The sequence below is a fragment of the Lichenostomus cassidix genome, chromosome 14 (genome assembly GCF_008360975.1).
Source record: "Lichenostomus cassidix isolate B80296 chromosome 14, HeHo_3.0, whole genome shotgun sequence".
Classification (NCBI taxonomy): domain Eukaryota; kingdom Metazoa; phylum Chordata; class Aves; order Passeriformes; family Meliphagidae; genus Lichenostomus; species Lichenostomus cassidix.
The window spans coordinates 34,950-49,228 of NC_139495.1; the positions used below are offsets into that span (position 1 = coordinate 34,950).

The window sequence follows — 14,279 nt, forward strand, 5'->3', positions numbered from 1 at the left end:
GCTGAATTGTGTTCGGAGCCATTTAAATGGCAGTCTTTTAATAATTTTAATGAGGATAAATGAAACAAAGCCCTTTATATAAACAGTTTATTTACTCTAAACAGCAACACAGACAGAATGCCATATAAACACAAAGAAAGTGATGCAGAATAAGGATGCTGGCTAACTTTGGATCTCAGAGGCTCTTAAGCAATAACAACCTAGTTTCTGAAAGATAGAAAAAACAAATTCAGGGAGGGAAGGGGGTGGAGGGCATGATTTTTTTCATACAGCCAGCTAGAGGCTAAATATAGTTCTAACATTTTAAAGCATGCCTGCATCAGATAGCAAAGTAACTAGAGATACTAGTGAATTTATAGAAGTATAAAAGTTTATAATTTTACAGCAGTTGAAATACTGACATCAATATTAAAATAAAAGCAAGTTTTACATAACAATCAAAAATACAAAAGACTGAAGGAAGAGACCCTGTATGAAAAAACTGGGGGCAATTCAGCAAATTTGGAACTGTATACAACTGGCGAATATGGAAAATGGCACACATACAACCCCCTCCCCTTAAGTGGATATTAATTGTACATAGCAACATTAGATTTTGCAAAAGTTTTGTAAACAAGTTCTTGCCAAACCAATCCCTTCCTTTTTAAGATGCTGCATGACGAATGCTTATGATGGTGCAAACTTCTTGGCTTGTGCTCGAACCCTCTTTTCATATTCCACTCTGTTTTGGCTGAAAAGAGAATGGGTAATTACAGCTTGAGAAATGAGAGGCTGTATTACAGAGTTAGTTTCATATGGAAGAGAAATACCAGAATAAGTCGCCGCTGAAAGCAAACCCATTCAAAACAAATTCACTGAATGCTACAATAAATTAAGAGTCTTTTCTGGACCATTACTCTGATTATTTCCTTTGGATGGAAGTATGGTACTGTTCATCTAGTTACTTCCTGAACATCACCTGTTGTCAAATGACTGCACTGAGTTCCTGCTGTACCAGTCTCTTCAAACAGGTTTGCACCTGCTCTTCTCGAGGCTGGCCGTACCTCAAGTGCAAACATTTGTTCATCTGAAGTTTCCTACTCCCCACTCACATTAAGACCTGAGGTGATTACTAACAAATTGCAGTATCCTAACAGCACAAAGTGAGGAGAGCAGTTCAGTAACAGCTGTTGGACTTCATACGATTTTAAATCGCCATCTGTAGTGCTTTGGAGAGAATGGAAACGCTCCTAAAAAACAGGAAAATTATAATGGTGTGGTAATTTTAGCCTTTATCTCTACAGACCTTGACTCAGAGATTTAGGTTTATCCTACTCTTCAGTAGGGAAAAAAAAGCTAGCTCAACATACGTGTAGCATACTTGGAACAAATTGATTAAACAAACAAGTACTACTTGAGGGAACTGTGCAATCACTAAGCCTCAGACTCAAGATGTAAAAGGGTGAGCTCTTTGTTTTCTATTCTGGTGACAACAGTGGATAGCAGTAGCATAGTAGAGCATCCATTTACATTCAGTTGTCCATTTTGTATTAGCGGTCAGAAGTGTCAGTTGAGCTAAACAAAAATTTGTAACCATTCCTCTTCTGCCAGGGGTAGTTTAGAGTGACTAGATTTTGCAGACAGCTTTGCAGTGAATTTAATTTACTTTCATCTATGAAGGCTTGCTGCAGTGAAAAAGAAAAAGGCAGCAAATTATATACTCAGAATTAGGGGGGAAGGGAAGAAATTAAACTGATTTTGGTCACATGCAATGAGCAATTCCCAGCAAAGAGACTGCAGATACCCTCTTCTTGGGAACACGTTTACAAATTTTATTCTACTTTTCTTCTGTAAGTTATACTGCATTGTCACACGAGAACATAGCCTAGCCATTAAGTCTCGCACCCATAGAATCCACACAGAAGAATAGAGACATTCTTCACAGCAGACCCTGAATGCCCACTGCAAAGAGGAAGTAGGACAGCACATTAGGAGCGCTACGGCTACTGACTGACAGTACCAAAGGAATCCTGAGAATACATGTTATTTTGAGTATATTCTTGAAAGTTTAACAGCTTGACTCAAAGACATCTATGCAAACAATGCTGCATCTTCTGCGCTATTTTTCAACTATGCCAACGTTACGTGCACAATTCTGCTCTGTTCGATTTGTACCAGATATTCACTAAGTAGCAAGAGAAGCACGTTCTCAGACTGCAGAATAACAGTAACCCATCTGAAATACTCTGCACGTCCAAGAGACATGAGGAAGATAAATGGGAGACTATACTAGAAGTAACAATAATCATATAACACTTTAAACTCAATTGATATTTCCCGCCCCCAGCCCCCCACCCCACCCGGAAGCACTTAAAGCAGAAACAAGACTAGCCGAGACTGGTTTTGTATATACATGCATGTGGGAGGTGATTAAAAAACCATAAAACACAGACTATCTATGCATGTATGGAATAGTTACCATTTTGTTCAAATTTAGCACAATCTAGGCATCTCCATAGGATACCATTGTGAAGGTAAGAATATTCCCCTGGTCATTCTTAAAAACATTCGATTGTTATACTACAAGTAACAGGGAACCGTAGGCCATATGACAGCTTTCAAGCCGATATGCAATGATACTTACCAGTAAATTGTGTAAGCCTCTGCTTGAGCTGGGTCTTGAATATTTGGTTCATTTAAAAGTTCTTGTATCCCTAACAAGATCTATGGAAAAAGGAATAAAAGTAACACAGGCATGTATTATGGATATTACTAAAAGACACTCAGTGAAAAACCCTTAGAAACCAGTTGTAGGAACACACATCTCATTTTCGCATCAGACAAGCGAATATGTTAAAGCAAAAGTGTTAAGAATATGTCTAAGTACAACTAATGACCTGTTTAATTGTGATTGCTGGCCGCCAGTCCTTATCCTCCTCTAAGATGGAAAGACACACGGTGCCTGAAGGATACACGTTTGGGTGGAATAACGGTGGTTCAAATTTACCTGATAAAGAAGAGAAAATTACTTGTATACAGTGCTAAGAGGAAGATCAGAGAGCTGGGTTGGATCAGTAGGGGAAAACAGAACCCAAAAACCCCAAACCAACACTGGCAAAAGACACCCCTGACCCCGAAATGAAACCCCACAGAGTTCTGGAGCTATTAATACAAATTTTCTTCTTGTCTCAGCCCATACCTAATGCCAGAACTCCATCGCATCTGTGATATCAATCCAGATAATCTAACATTATCTGTTTTACTGATAATCTTTTGGTTTAGGAATGGAAACTGATGAAGTGATTTGTAGCCGCTTTGTGATAATGACCTTTTAAAAACAATTCTGTCTTTTTAGCCTCACATACTACTTACATAAAGGAAAGATACTGCCCTTCTCTCATCTTTTCTCTCCTCTCTTTAAAAAAATGAGTTTCATACAAGGAAGACTTAAGTTCCTAGCATTTTTTCAGTTTCATATTTTCGTATGTATAATCAAGATGAACTGAACAAGAGGAACCAGGTTTAAATTACAAACTAACTGAAGCCTTGTGCAGCTTTCCTTCCACCACTCAGTCTATATCCTGGCGTTTTTTAAAATCTCTACAGGACTTAAATGGAACGGCTAGCATCTTCAGTAAAGTTATAGAACGCTCCTTTTGCAATACATGGAATATCTACATTTTAGTGCACTTTTCTAATCCATCTGACATCACAAGTATTCACGAGACGTAATAGTCTCTCTGCCAAATGAAGTTCGGTAGTACTTCAGAAGCTGCACTGGTAGGGAGTCTTACCAGTCACACATACATCTTATTGTAAGGCATGACAATTCCTTTAACGCTGTCAGGATGCGATAACTGATATTGCTCAAGAAAACAATATGAAATGTTTTTAGTTAGAAGAGATGTTTCCCCCTGTGTTACATGTATTTAGGTGGTAACAAACAAAAGGAGTAGCCAGGAGTTGATAGAGCTGAAATACGCTACTGCCATGAGAGAAGAATTGCTGTCAAAAGTGTGATTTGCAATCACTGTCATCCATTTGAGATGGTAGCCAATTCAAGAACCAAGAAACTGTGCAAAACAATAGAAGTTTTCAGGTTTCTATAATAGGTAAGTTTGAGACTGTGTAAGGTAAATTTGCTTCGGAAACTTAGTAAGGAAACTAGGTATCTGAAGATCTGTTATACATAGCAGCAGAAAGAGAACAGATTAATGTTTTAGAGCAAGTCGATTAAAAGGTTCAAGTTACAGAACCCTTTTTTCCCTTAAGTTGTCTTCTGAGTTCCAAGCTTGGAAGACCAACTTAACAGTAAGAACATGCACGTTTAGTCTAAGCATACCTACTTACTAGTTTCCAAGGAGTGTTGATAATGAACACTTCAAGCGATGCTTTTCTCAAACTTTGAGGGAACCCGCACAGCAATCTCCCCCCCACCCCCCAACTTTGTTACATCGAGCACTTAAGCGGATTTCATCACAACTTTCTGAAAGCAAAGTGAGTGGGGAAAAAAGAAAAAAGCAATGTGCCTTTCAAAAAAAAAAACCCAACAAAATCAACCAAAACCGTAAGAAAGTAATAACTATTTGTAGAACCTCATGGACTAATTCAACACTGTTCTAATAAACCTGTGGTTTTCAATAATTTTACTTACATTTTGGGGGTGAAGAAGGGTAATCATCCTTGAAAAGCATCCGTAGTTTAAATAAGCCTCCTTCCCACGGTGTCTATAAAAAGTTAATAAGGTAGAGCTTTGGTTACAGCAAGGAAAAGTGAAAATTGTGGGAAAAAGCTTACCAAGAATACAGTTTCTCGGGCAAAGCACAGGATGCTCTTCTGCTACACAGTAGAAAATAGCTGTCGTGCACTGTAGCACACTGTCTAGACTAAGGCAAGCTGTCCTACCTATATAACAAGTTGAAGCGGAAGGGAAAGGGTTTCTTTCTTCATTACAGCTAGTAAATGATGCCGAGCCATCGAAACAGTCGGGATCGTAACCAATAATTCCACATAAAAGTAAAATTTTCACACTACGTAAAAACAGAATACTTCTGAATTTTTACATGATACACATACAACGAGGAAGAGCCTGCTGTACCCCTACTTAAGTTTGAGAAGATAGGACATGGATACATGCATTAAGCACAAGGATGTAGATGGCTTCTAATGTGCCTTATGAGAAGGGCTAATAAAACCACAGATGAACTAAAAATGTGGCCAGCACTCTGGTAGCTGCTACAATTAATGACATTCAATAGTTTATAGTAACCCTGTCTGCATTTCGTAGAATGTAACCTCATGGATTCCATCTTTCTGTGTAACAAGAAACTCTAAGAAGCTCTTTATCCCTATCCAAAACTGGGAAGAGTGCTGACAGGAGCACTTCCCATGACACAAAGCAAACCAAGTAATGTGGAGCACTACTCAAAAGGGTCGTCACATAAACAAGAAAAAAAACCATGCAGCAACAGAGAAAAAAGCTGTCTCATACACAAAACATGTAAACAAAGAAAAAAGCTCATCTTCTGACAAACTTGAGTTCTGCTAAGAAGTGTAGAAATACAGAAAAATTATTATAGCTGTAAAATTCAGACCACTTCTCTCTAACTTGCCCTTGCTATGGAAACACTGCAACAAAAGTAAATGTGTGGTTGATTCTTTAAAACAACTGCAGTAAAGATGGTCTCACATCTTAAGAGCAAAACTGATCAAATCTTATCCTCACAGATAGACAGATAAGTTTGAAGACCACCTGAGAAGGAAATCTTACTTATTTCCTATCTGAACTATGTGATTTTTAGCTGAACAAAAACCGAAACACCCAAAAAACCCACATGAAAAGAAAAAAATCACTGCATTGTTATCGGTATTCATTATGCAAAGTCTCAAGCTGGAGCAGGAAGAAAAACATGCTAGGATAAGAAAACACATTTCCAAAAATGAATGAGTTTGATTATATATGCTAAAGTGTATTTAAAAAACTTGTTCTAAATCGCTGTAGTCAGCCGTCAACAACTAAAAAAATCTATTCTCCGTACCTTCTCAGAGGAGTTTCTTTTTATAAAATAGGAGCTTTTTGATAGAGTAAACTTTACCTATTTTGTTTGCTTTCGGTCACAGAAGAAGACAAATAGCTTTTAATAATTTAAGCAGAAGAACAGAACAGCTGGCAAAGTTCTTATCATGTTTCTGATAGAGCAACATATCTTACGGGTGAAAGACAGCAGACAATCAGAAGCCTTACTAAGGCTAACATTATATGACAGTAGTATCATCGAGACCATATTGCATTATGGGACTAGTTGCAGATGTTTTTTGAGTCAAATTTTAGGTAGTTAACAAGTGATTTGCTGTCAAAAGAGTGACCAGAGTATCCAACCCAGGACTAACACCGCTTCAATTTCTCATATGGACGACAAGAAAGCGTTTCAGTGGTTTCAACTACTCATCTCAAGGGAAGCGGCTACAGTACAGGACCCCTCAAAACAAAGGCAATAGAGAGCAACTGCTTGGTCTGGTAGAGGTGAGCAAGTCATGCTGCTTCTTGTTATACATTTATTTTTTTAATTAGCAGGAATCACATCAGTATAACCGATCTTCTCCTGGGTTTGACACATTTTCTAGTAGACATGAAGCTGGCTTTAAGGCCTTGTTTCCTCCATTTTATGGTTTACAAAACTTCAAAGCGGTAGCATGAGTATTTCGTATGGCATAAAAATTTTACCTAAGTATTTAAAGGTGACATCTTGGTAAGGTACAGAAACTGTTAGGAGGGATAATCTCGTTTTGGCAGAATGCAAGGGGATGAGATTTTCCTTACGCTGTTAAATTATTTGTCAGTGCTTCTTTAAGAACTAACTTAAGCTGTGCAGACAACTACCAAAACTAAGCTGTAACTGTAACGTTCAGCATTCAACTAAAGCAGCAGTAGAGAACCTGCAGGTTTCGCCTACAGAGAGTCTTCTCAGAATCTAAGAAACAAGATCATAAGGGAATTTAGCAAATTGGCAAAAGGCAGTAGACAAAGCAATGCAAAAAAGTCCCACACCCAATGCAAAACACTGAAGAACCAAAAGAATTAAAACCACCAAGTAATTAATAGTAGTATTTCAGAAGAAGCAATTGCATCCAGGCTAAATAATATCTTGAAAAACCGAACAAAGATTTTGCTCAGAACGAGACGTTATAATGACAGTGCACAAAATCAAAGAAACTTCACGCATTAATGGTTATTTTCACTTAAAAGCTATTACTTGTCTTATCCCCTAGAACCAGATCAAGTTGATAGAAATCAGCAGCTCTGGCCTCTACAGACTTTTTCCTTTTCCTTAATTCAAGAAAAGTGACACAAAGGCACAAGTGAAATGCGATAAAAAGAAATAATATTATTCTTCTTTCCCCAAAACAGAAAGAGAAAGCCCCATAAAATGGAAGATTACATAGAGATACATACATCTCATTCATTACATAAAATGAGATTACAAGTTGAAAACATAAATTATTTCCCATGTAATCCAAAAGATAAAAATGGTGCTGCAGCACTTCCGTAGGGCTGAAGGATCTCACTACAGTTTGGACAGAAAGAACAGTACAGGCAGTCAACCCAGTAGAAGTAACATTTTGGTAGTAATTATTTTCAAGCTTTAGGGCTTAAAACAGCATTTAGTAAAAAAAGTCGCAATAAATCCTAACATGAAGCAGAAGACAATCTCCAGTTTGTTCAGTCCAAGACTCTTAATCACCTCTCTGATAACTTGTATTCTTAAGGTGCTAAGCGCCAACAGTTGAACAAGCTTATGGTGTACTTTGCTCAATATGCCTAGTCCACAGCACTTTTAATTCAAAAGTAGCAGCAGGATACAAACTTTTTTATTACACTACATGTAAGTTATATTATATTCTCAACTGTCAGGGTAATGCATAAGGAGCTTATGTTACTTTTCACCATTAATGAGAAGGTAGGAGAACAGTAAGTCTTACCCCTTTCTTTCCTGGAATAGCACACTCCCAGTTCATTAGATTCATTGTGCCATCTGGATTTTTTGTAGGTACCGCTACAAATCCCTGGATTAAGGCAAACAGATAAAGGGTGAGGATTTTAGAAGATGTACTTAAAATACTTCATGATGTATTTTATCTTTACACAAAGTTACTTCTTTTTGCACTGCATAGTTTAAAACACTACATAGTTTGCACTACACAGTTTTAAACAACTTTTTTTTTTTAATTTAAAAATATTAATTTAATTTTTTTTAAAAAAGCCAATCAGGATAAAGACAAAATCATCACCAGAACACTGAAACAACTGCAGAATCGGAAATTTGGTTGTTTTCATACTTACAAATGGATGATCTTTTCTCCAGGCTTTCCTCTCCTGTGCAAGTCTGCTAAGAGCTATGCCAGACATATTCAAGAGTCCCTCTAAAACAAAAGTAATTGCTGTTAGTATATACTTTTACTTGTAAGGTAAACACCACATTTTGTTATGTGTTTATAAGCCCTGCTCATTCAAGAATTATTTTGACCTCTGACTTTCACTTCAATAACTGAGACACATTTTTGCACAGCCTGCAGAATTAAACATCAGGAGTAACATCAAATTTAGCCATGTCATCAAGCTCTTAGTTACTGGACTCAACCTAAAAAATTCTATCCTTACCTTATTGCTTTATATTCAAACCCCGTCTTAGAAGCAATTTTGACAATAGCTTGACAACAGAAAGACTATTAGTAATGGAAGAAGTGCTCAGACTTCCTATTTGTTAAACATATACACTGTCTCCTTCCTACACCACATCAGGTATGACTTTCTTCTGTAGGCAAACACCCTCATTGCTCCCCTTTCTGGCAAATGGGAATAAGAAATGTTACTTTTAGGGAAAATTACCACTGAAAGCCAGTATTCCACAAAAAACCAACATGGGCACAGAATTTAACAAAGTCATCTCGGTTTTGCAGTGATGCCACTATAAAACCTCTAAACAGCAGGAACAGGCAGCAACACAGAACTGAGCTAAGGAAGAGCCCAGTGGCTCATTCCACAAGACAGATTTTCATTTCCAGTATAAACTCAAGAATATTTCTGCACCTCCACTGCCTTAGTAACAGCCAAGCACGGTGACCACAACTATAGAAAAAAATGCAGAGCACAGGTCATTCGCTGCTGCATGACACAGAACTGTTCTAGACATAATGATTGCACGAGTGGCATTTTCAAATTCAGGAGACGATTCTCCATTCACCCAGAAGAGTACTCAAAGTCAGACTTTATTTTTCATTGTCAAACTGTATCTAAACGCCCAGTTTCATTAGCCACACGTTCAAATTCCAATGAAGGTTTTTAATCCTCCTCATAACTGCACTTCTAACACTCAAAGTAACACTTCTAACATTTAAAGTAAGACTTGATAACTGGCAGTGGGAGAAGTCAGGCCAATTTGTTCTCAACTCCACATTGCAGCTAACAAGCTTTTTTGACAGCCGGAAGAGTAGAATGTTAAGTTCAACTTAACAAGCTCACAGAATTAATGAAAGCAGTGTTACCACTCTAATAAAACAGACATTTACACACTGGTTAAGAATTATGCAAAATTTCACAACCTCTCAATACGTTGATTACTTGTAAGAAAGTACTGCAGTCTACTACTACCATAAGAGTATGAATTGTAGCTCTTTAAAAACACCAGATTAAGCAATTTATGCCGTTCCTAGGACAGCGTGTATTTTAAATCTGTTCTTCGACCTTTTTTTTTTTTCAAGCCAGTATTGCATGGATGGCCATATTCCCTAATTCACCTTCCAACTAGCAACTAAATTAATGTCAGCTAAAGCTTTTTAAAAGGGACTGTTAGCACTCAGTGAATGTGCCTGCACATGCAAAACTATTTCAATATTCAGTCTGATTTTCCTCTAGTATTCTATACACATACACCTGTATCTTAATTATGTCAGAAGACTTGCTGGACTTAGTGAACGTGTACATGTGACATCAGATTTTAGCCTGTTCACACGCGTGAGAGGCAGAGCCATTGAAAAAGTGGAACAAAAAAAAAAGACCCCAAAAATCCAAACACAACCAAAAAAACCTCTCCTTTAACCCAATTATACAGGGACCTATTTTAAATATGTTGTGAGTCCATGCCCTTGCAAGAGATGTAAATGAACTGAATATATGGCAGAATTTCAGTTGTGCTTTTGGTACCTGGTGGTCCACTGTACCAATTCTAACCTTCCCATCATAGATTGAGAAAACCATTTGTGCTTATAAACTATCCAAATATTAGTTCACTAAACTCAGTTACCTCTTCTGCCAAAAGACACATTACAGGATACTTTCAAATACACGAATTCCATTTCCTGTGGCTAACAGCCAATTAATTACAACGTGGGCCTCAAGGGAAACGCCAGGTTCTCATTGGGTAAATAAACTATGTATCTCCTGCAGAACATCACTAACCAAGTAACTGAAAAAAACCCGAGTTTGCAATGCATCCTACTTGCTTTTGTTACACGCTATACTGCACCCTGGTATAATAAAGATTTTTCTTCTGCTCTACAAATAGCTTTCCAAATCTTGAGGCATTTGACTTGTTAAGCACTGACAGGCCACATCCAAAGTTTCAGTGTATATGACAGATGACAGGCATCAAATATATGGTTTCCAGACTTCAGTTACATTGACAAGAGCAGACACGCATCTAAAACCTCATCAGTCTACTTGAAAATAAAGATTAAACACAGAAGACTGAAAACCCATTTCAAAAACAAAGATCCCATTAGTTAAACATCCCATTAAAAGCAATCTTGCTAACAAACTGCCAATATATACTCTCTATACCCCAATCCATTTATGTGCTACATCGCCAGAAAGAATTTTGCACCACAGGAAATCTATTCAATCCTACCTGGCATATGCCACCAAAGTCAGAGACCAGTCTTCACGTTTTGCTTGAGTTTAACCCCCAAACTTACCCCAGCCATTAAGAGGCAGTACTGTCCCCTTTACTGACATCAACTCAGAAAGTTAACAGAAACTTCCAAATTTACTTAGTAGCCTTCACGGCTGTTACTACCTACTTCAGAAAAAGGACAAAATAAAACCGTCACGCTCAACACAGATGCAAACTTCTGTGTCCCGTTACAGATTATTTTACCCATTTACACCATCTGATGGGGTGGAACAATCTACTTCCATGCACAAAATGCCCGTCTCGCAAAGAATCGTTTCAGTGTCACAGACTAGTCTCTAAATACATCAACAATATACTCTCTGAAGTTCAAGAACTTTCAGTAAGTCTAATTAATTCAAAGCAGCAAGAAAAAAACCCAAAACTTTAAAATTGTTAGCCTCCCGTTTTTACATCGCATGTTAAATACTGACATAGGAAGAAATTATTATCGGAGTAGTTTGCCCCCGAACTATACAAACTTTATTTTTCAGAAAGGTGGAGAAAGCCATGGTCTGAGCTTTAATCAAAGCACGCTAACTCTGGACTAGGATAAAAAGTCTCCTCTGCCTGCGGCAAGAGAAACGTAGAAGAGGCCGAGCGGAGACCAGAGTCGCACGGTAAACAACAGAAGATGCCGCGCGGCGATGGGCTCGGTGCTCGACGTGTAGCCGGACAGGGCCGAGCACCGCCCGCCACCACCGAGGGCCTCTGGTCCCGTCGGCCCCGCGAGGGGCCAGGGCAGCGCCCAAGGCCTGAACAGGGCACCCGGGCCCGCCCGCCGTTCCCGGGCAGATACCCGGCGGGGCGGGACCAGCTCGCGCAGGCTAAGCGGTTCCATGCCCTGCTCGGCGATCTCCGCCCGCCGCCACCGAGACCGGCGGGGCTCTCAGCGCTGCGCCGGCCGGCCCTACCACAAGGCAGGAGCCGCCGGGCCCGCACGCCCGTGGCTGCCGGTCCCGTCCCGTCCCGTCCCGTCCCGTCCCGTCCCGTCCCAGGCGAGAGGCACCGGCCCGGCCCGGCCCTGCCTCGCTCCGCTCCCCGACCCCGGGGCCACCCTGGCCCCACTCCCGGCCGGGCCTCACCGAGAGCCGCCGCCGCCGCGCGTGTCCCGGATCGAGGCCGCGCGAGTGACCCGGATGTTCCCGCTCCCCCTGCTTTGTCTCCACTCCGGAGTTTCCCTCCCTCTCGCCTCGGCGCGGAGCGCGAGAGCGCTATTCTGTCCCTCGGCCCGACCCGTCCATAATCCGATCGTCACGCTTTACGCATCCTCGTGACACAGGACCCAGAGGTGCCCCCAACAATGCTTGAGTATGAAGCACAGGAAAAATCCCACGCAGGGCTATCCCAAAACCGATCACTTCCTCACGCCTCTCGCTTCCACCAGCTCCGGCGGAAAACTGAATCATTTTTTACCTCCGGCGCTGCGAGAGCCGCCTGCGACTTAAGAACGCCTGATCCGTCGGCGGCCGCACGCAGGTCTGGCGGGCCGCGCTCGAGCCGGGCCGAACCCCGCCCACTGTGCCCAGACGGGCCTGATTAGAGGATGGGCCGCATGCTCTGGCGGGGCTTTCGCAGCTGATAGGCAGGCGGAAGAGCCTGTCATTGAGCTGGGGGCGGAGGGAAAGGCGGTCTTCAGTTTGGCTCTCGCCCGCGCTGCTTTCACTGACCTTTACGGGATTTATGGCCTTTTTGTTTCCTTTTTTTTTTTTGTTCGGTTGTTTAGTTGGTTTAGTTAGGTATTTTTTTTCTTGAGCGCGAAGAGGGGTGTAGTTTGGCTTCGGTTCTTAAGAACGCATTTTTAGTGGCAAGCAGAGTATGAATCACATTCTGTTCTCATCTTGGACATACATTTCATAATGAAACAGAAGAATTTTTAGTCCTGAAATCTCTGCCTAGCTATGCATTGCGCTGGTCTGTGTCAATGTTACTTGAATTATGTTCTATGTAGTATTAAAGTTCAAAATGGTTTCTTTGGAACCCTAGAACTGACTATTTCAATAAATAATCACCTAGATTTGAATCAGCCCTAGTCAAAATATATGCTGAAGATCACTCTAGCTAAGAAACCTTTCACCTGTAGCAGATGCCCACGGTAGATCGGGACAAACATGTGTAACTTTCCACACAACTCCAGTGGCATTAGAAAAAGCAGCGGAAACTGTTAACGCTCCGCTTACATGATCTCTCTCAAGAAATTGTACACATTACAGTCTCTGAGAATGTCACATACATATGGACTATGTGTTTATGACTACCAGGCAAGACTTCAGCACACTGGAAATGAACAGCACACCAAAAGGTGAATTTGCAGGATCATTTTCATCTTTCTGAAGTGAAACTTCCCACTGAAACGAAAACTAGTGCCAAATGAACTCTAAATGTTATAAAAGATCCAAACAGGTTGCTAATGACTTACTCCTTTATGTGCCCTTTATAACCTGGTTTCTAATTCAGGCTAGGCGTGTCCCTTTTGTGCTCTCGTTTCTTCTAACAGGTGGCAACACTTGAAGCAACAGATACTTGGAGCAGGAGTTTGGGTTGAAAGTCATGCTGGTTGACTCTAAAGTGCAAATACTTTTAGCAGGACAGTCTGATAAAAAGACAGATGCACACAATTTTACTGAAGTTGCTGGATATATAAGGAAATAATAGAATATGTTTTGCACTTAAAACCGATTAAACAGTTAAGATGAAATTCACCTAATATGTAATTATACAGCCTTTATGATTTTAAAAATCATGGGACTTAGCTTCTCAAATTCTTACTAGCAGTTGGGAAAATAAGAGCTGTCCAGTGGTCTTCTCAATACTAACACTCAATTAGGAACTTTTTGTACTTGTAGAAGACACAGCTGTCAAACTTCCTGGATAATTTCAGCAACCTGTATTTGGTACTACTTAAATTTAATTTCCTTCCTTCAGCCATTTCTATCCTTGAAACTTATTATACTGTATGTCTGCCTTATTACGAAGTGTCAATTTTGCAAATGATGGAAGCATTTTTTAAAAAGCAAAGTAATGGATTCGAGAATCTTTGATATGAGGCAGGGTGATTTTTGAGTTGTGCGAAAGGTATGCAAAGTGATTAGTTAAAACTTTATCATATGATTATATAGCCATACGAGAGATAACTGCCTCCTCCTATAATGATCAGTGAGTCATAGCAATCGCAGAGGAAAATAATTTCCCAACTTATATGTATCTGAATAAAAATAACTTTTTTGTGACAAAGTCTTTGGGGCAGCAGTAAAGGATACATCTCCTTTACAAAGGAGAAAGTGTTAATGCTTTGAATCACTGCACAAATATGCAACTATATTTTACATCTGAAGTGCTAAACTAGGAATTATC

General features: G+C 39.9%; 2 protein-coding genes across 2 annotated transcripts in view; both read right to left on the bottom strand.

Annotated features, from left to right (window-relative positions):
- Positions 1–73: 73 nt before the first annotated feature.
- Positions 74–8,400, bottom strand: UBE2I (ubiquitin conjugating enzyme E2 I). Its single transcript, XM_085074192.1, has 6 exons — positions 8,321–8,400; positions 7,960–8,043; positions 4,634–4,706; positions 2,877–2,986; positions 2,624–2,703; positions 74–730 (listed from the first exon to the last, which is right to left on the bottom strand). Exons 1-6 carry the CDS (start codon positions 8,384–8,386, stop codon positions 667–669), a joined length of 477 nt encoding a protein of 158 aa, XP_084930318.1. The 5' UTR covers positions 8,387–8,400; the 3' UTR covers positions 74–666.
- Positions 8,323–14,279, bottom strand: part of LOC146430516 (BTB/POZ domain-containing protein KCTD5-like) — a 40,048-nt gene continuing 34,091 nt past the window's right edge. The window contains exon 7 of the mRNA XM_085074186.1: positions 8,323–8,400. Within this exon, the coding sequence (XP_084930312.1) occupies positions 8,389–8,400 (12 nt within the window). The 3' untranslated portion in view covers positions 8,323–8,388. The remainder of the gene's footprint in view (positions 8,401–14,279) is intronic.

What these genes read in the sequence shown, in the direction of transcription:
- UBE2I (XM_085074192.1), bottom strand. Translation starts at nt 8,386, where the DNA reads ATGTCTGGCATAGCTCTTAGCAGACTTGCACAGGAGAGGAAAGCCTGG. An exon ending in CTATTCCAGGAAAGAAAGGG is followed by an intron (nt 4,707 to 7,959) that starts GTAAGACTTACT and finishes AACTTTTTATAG; the next exon opens with ACACCGTGGGAAGGAGGCTT. An exon ending in CCCTTCTTCACCCCCAAAAT is followed by an intron (nt 2,987 to 4,633) that starts GTAAGTAAAATT and finishes CTTCTTTATCAG; the next exon opens with GTAAATTTGAACCACCGTTA.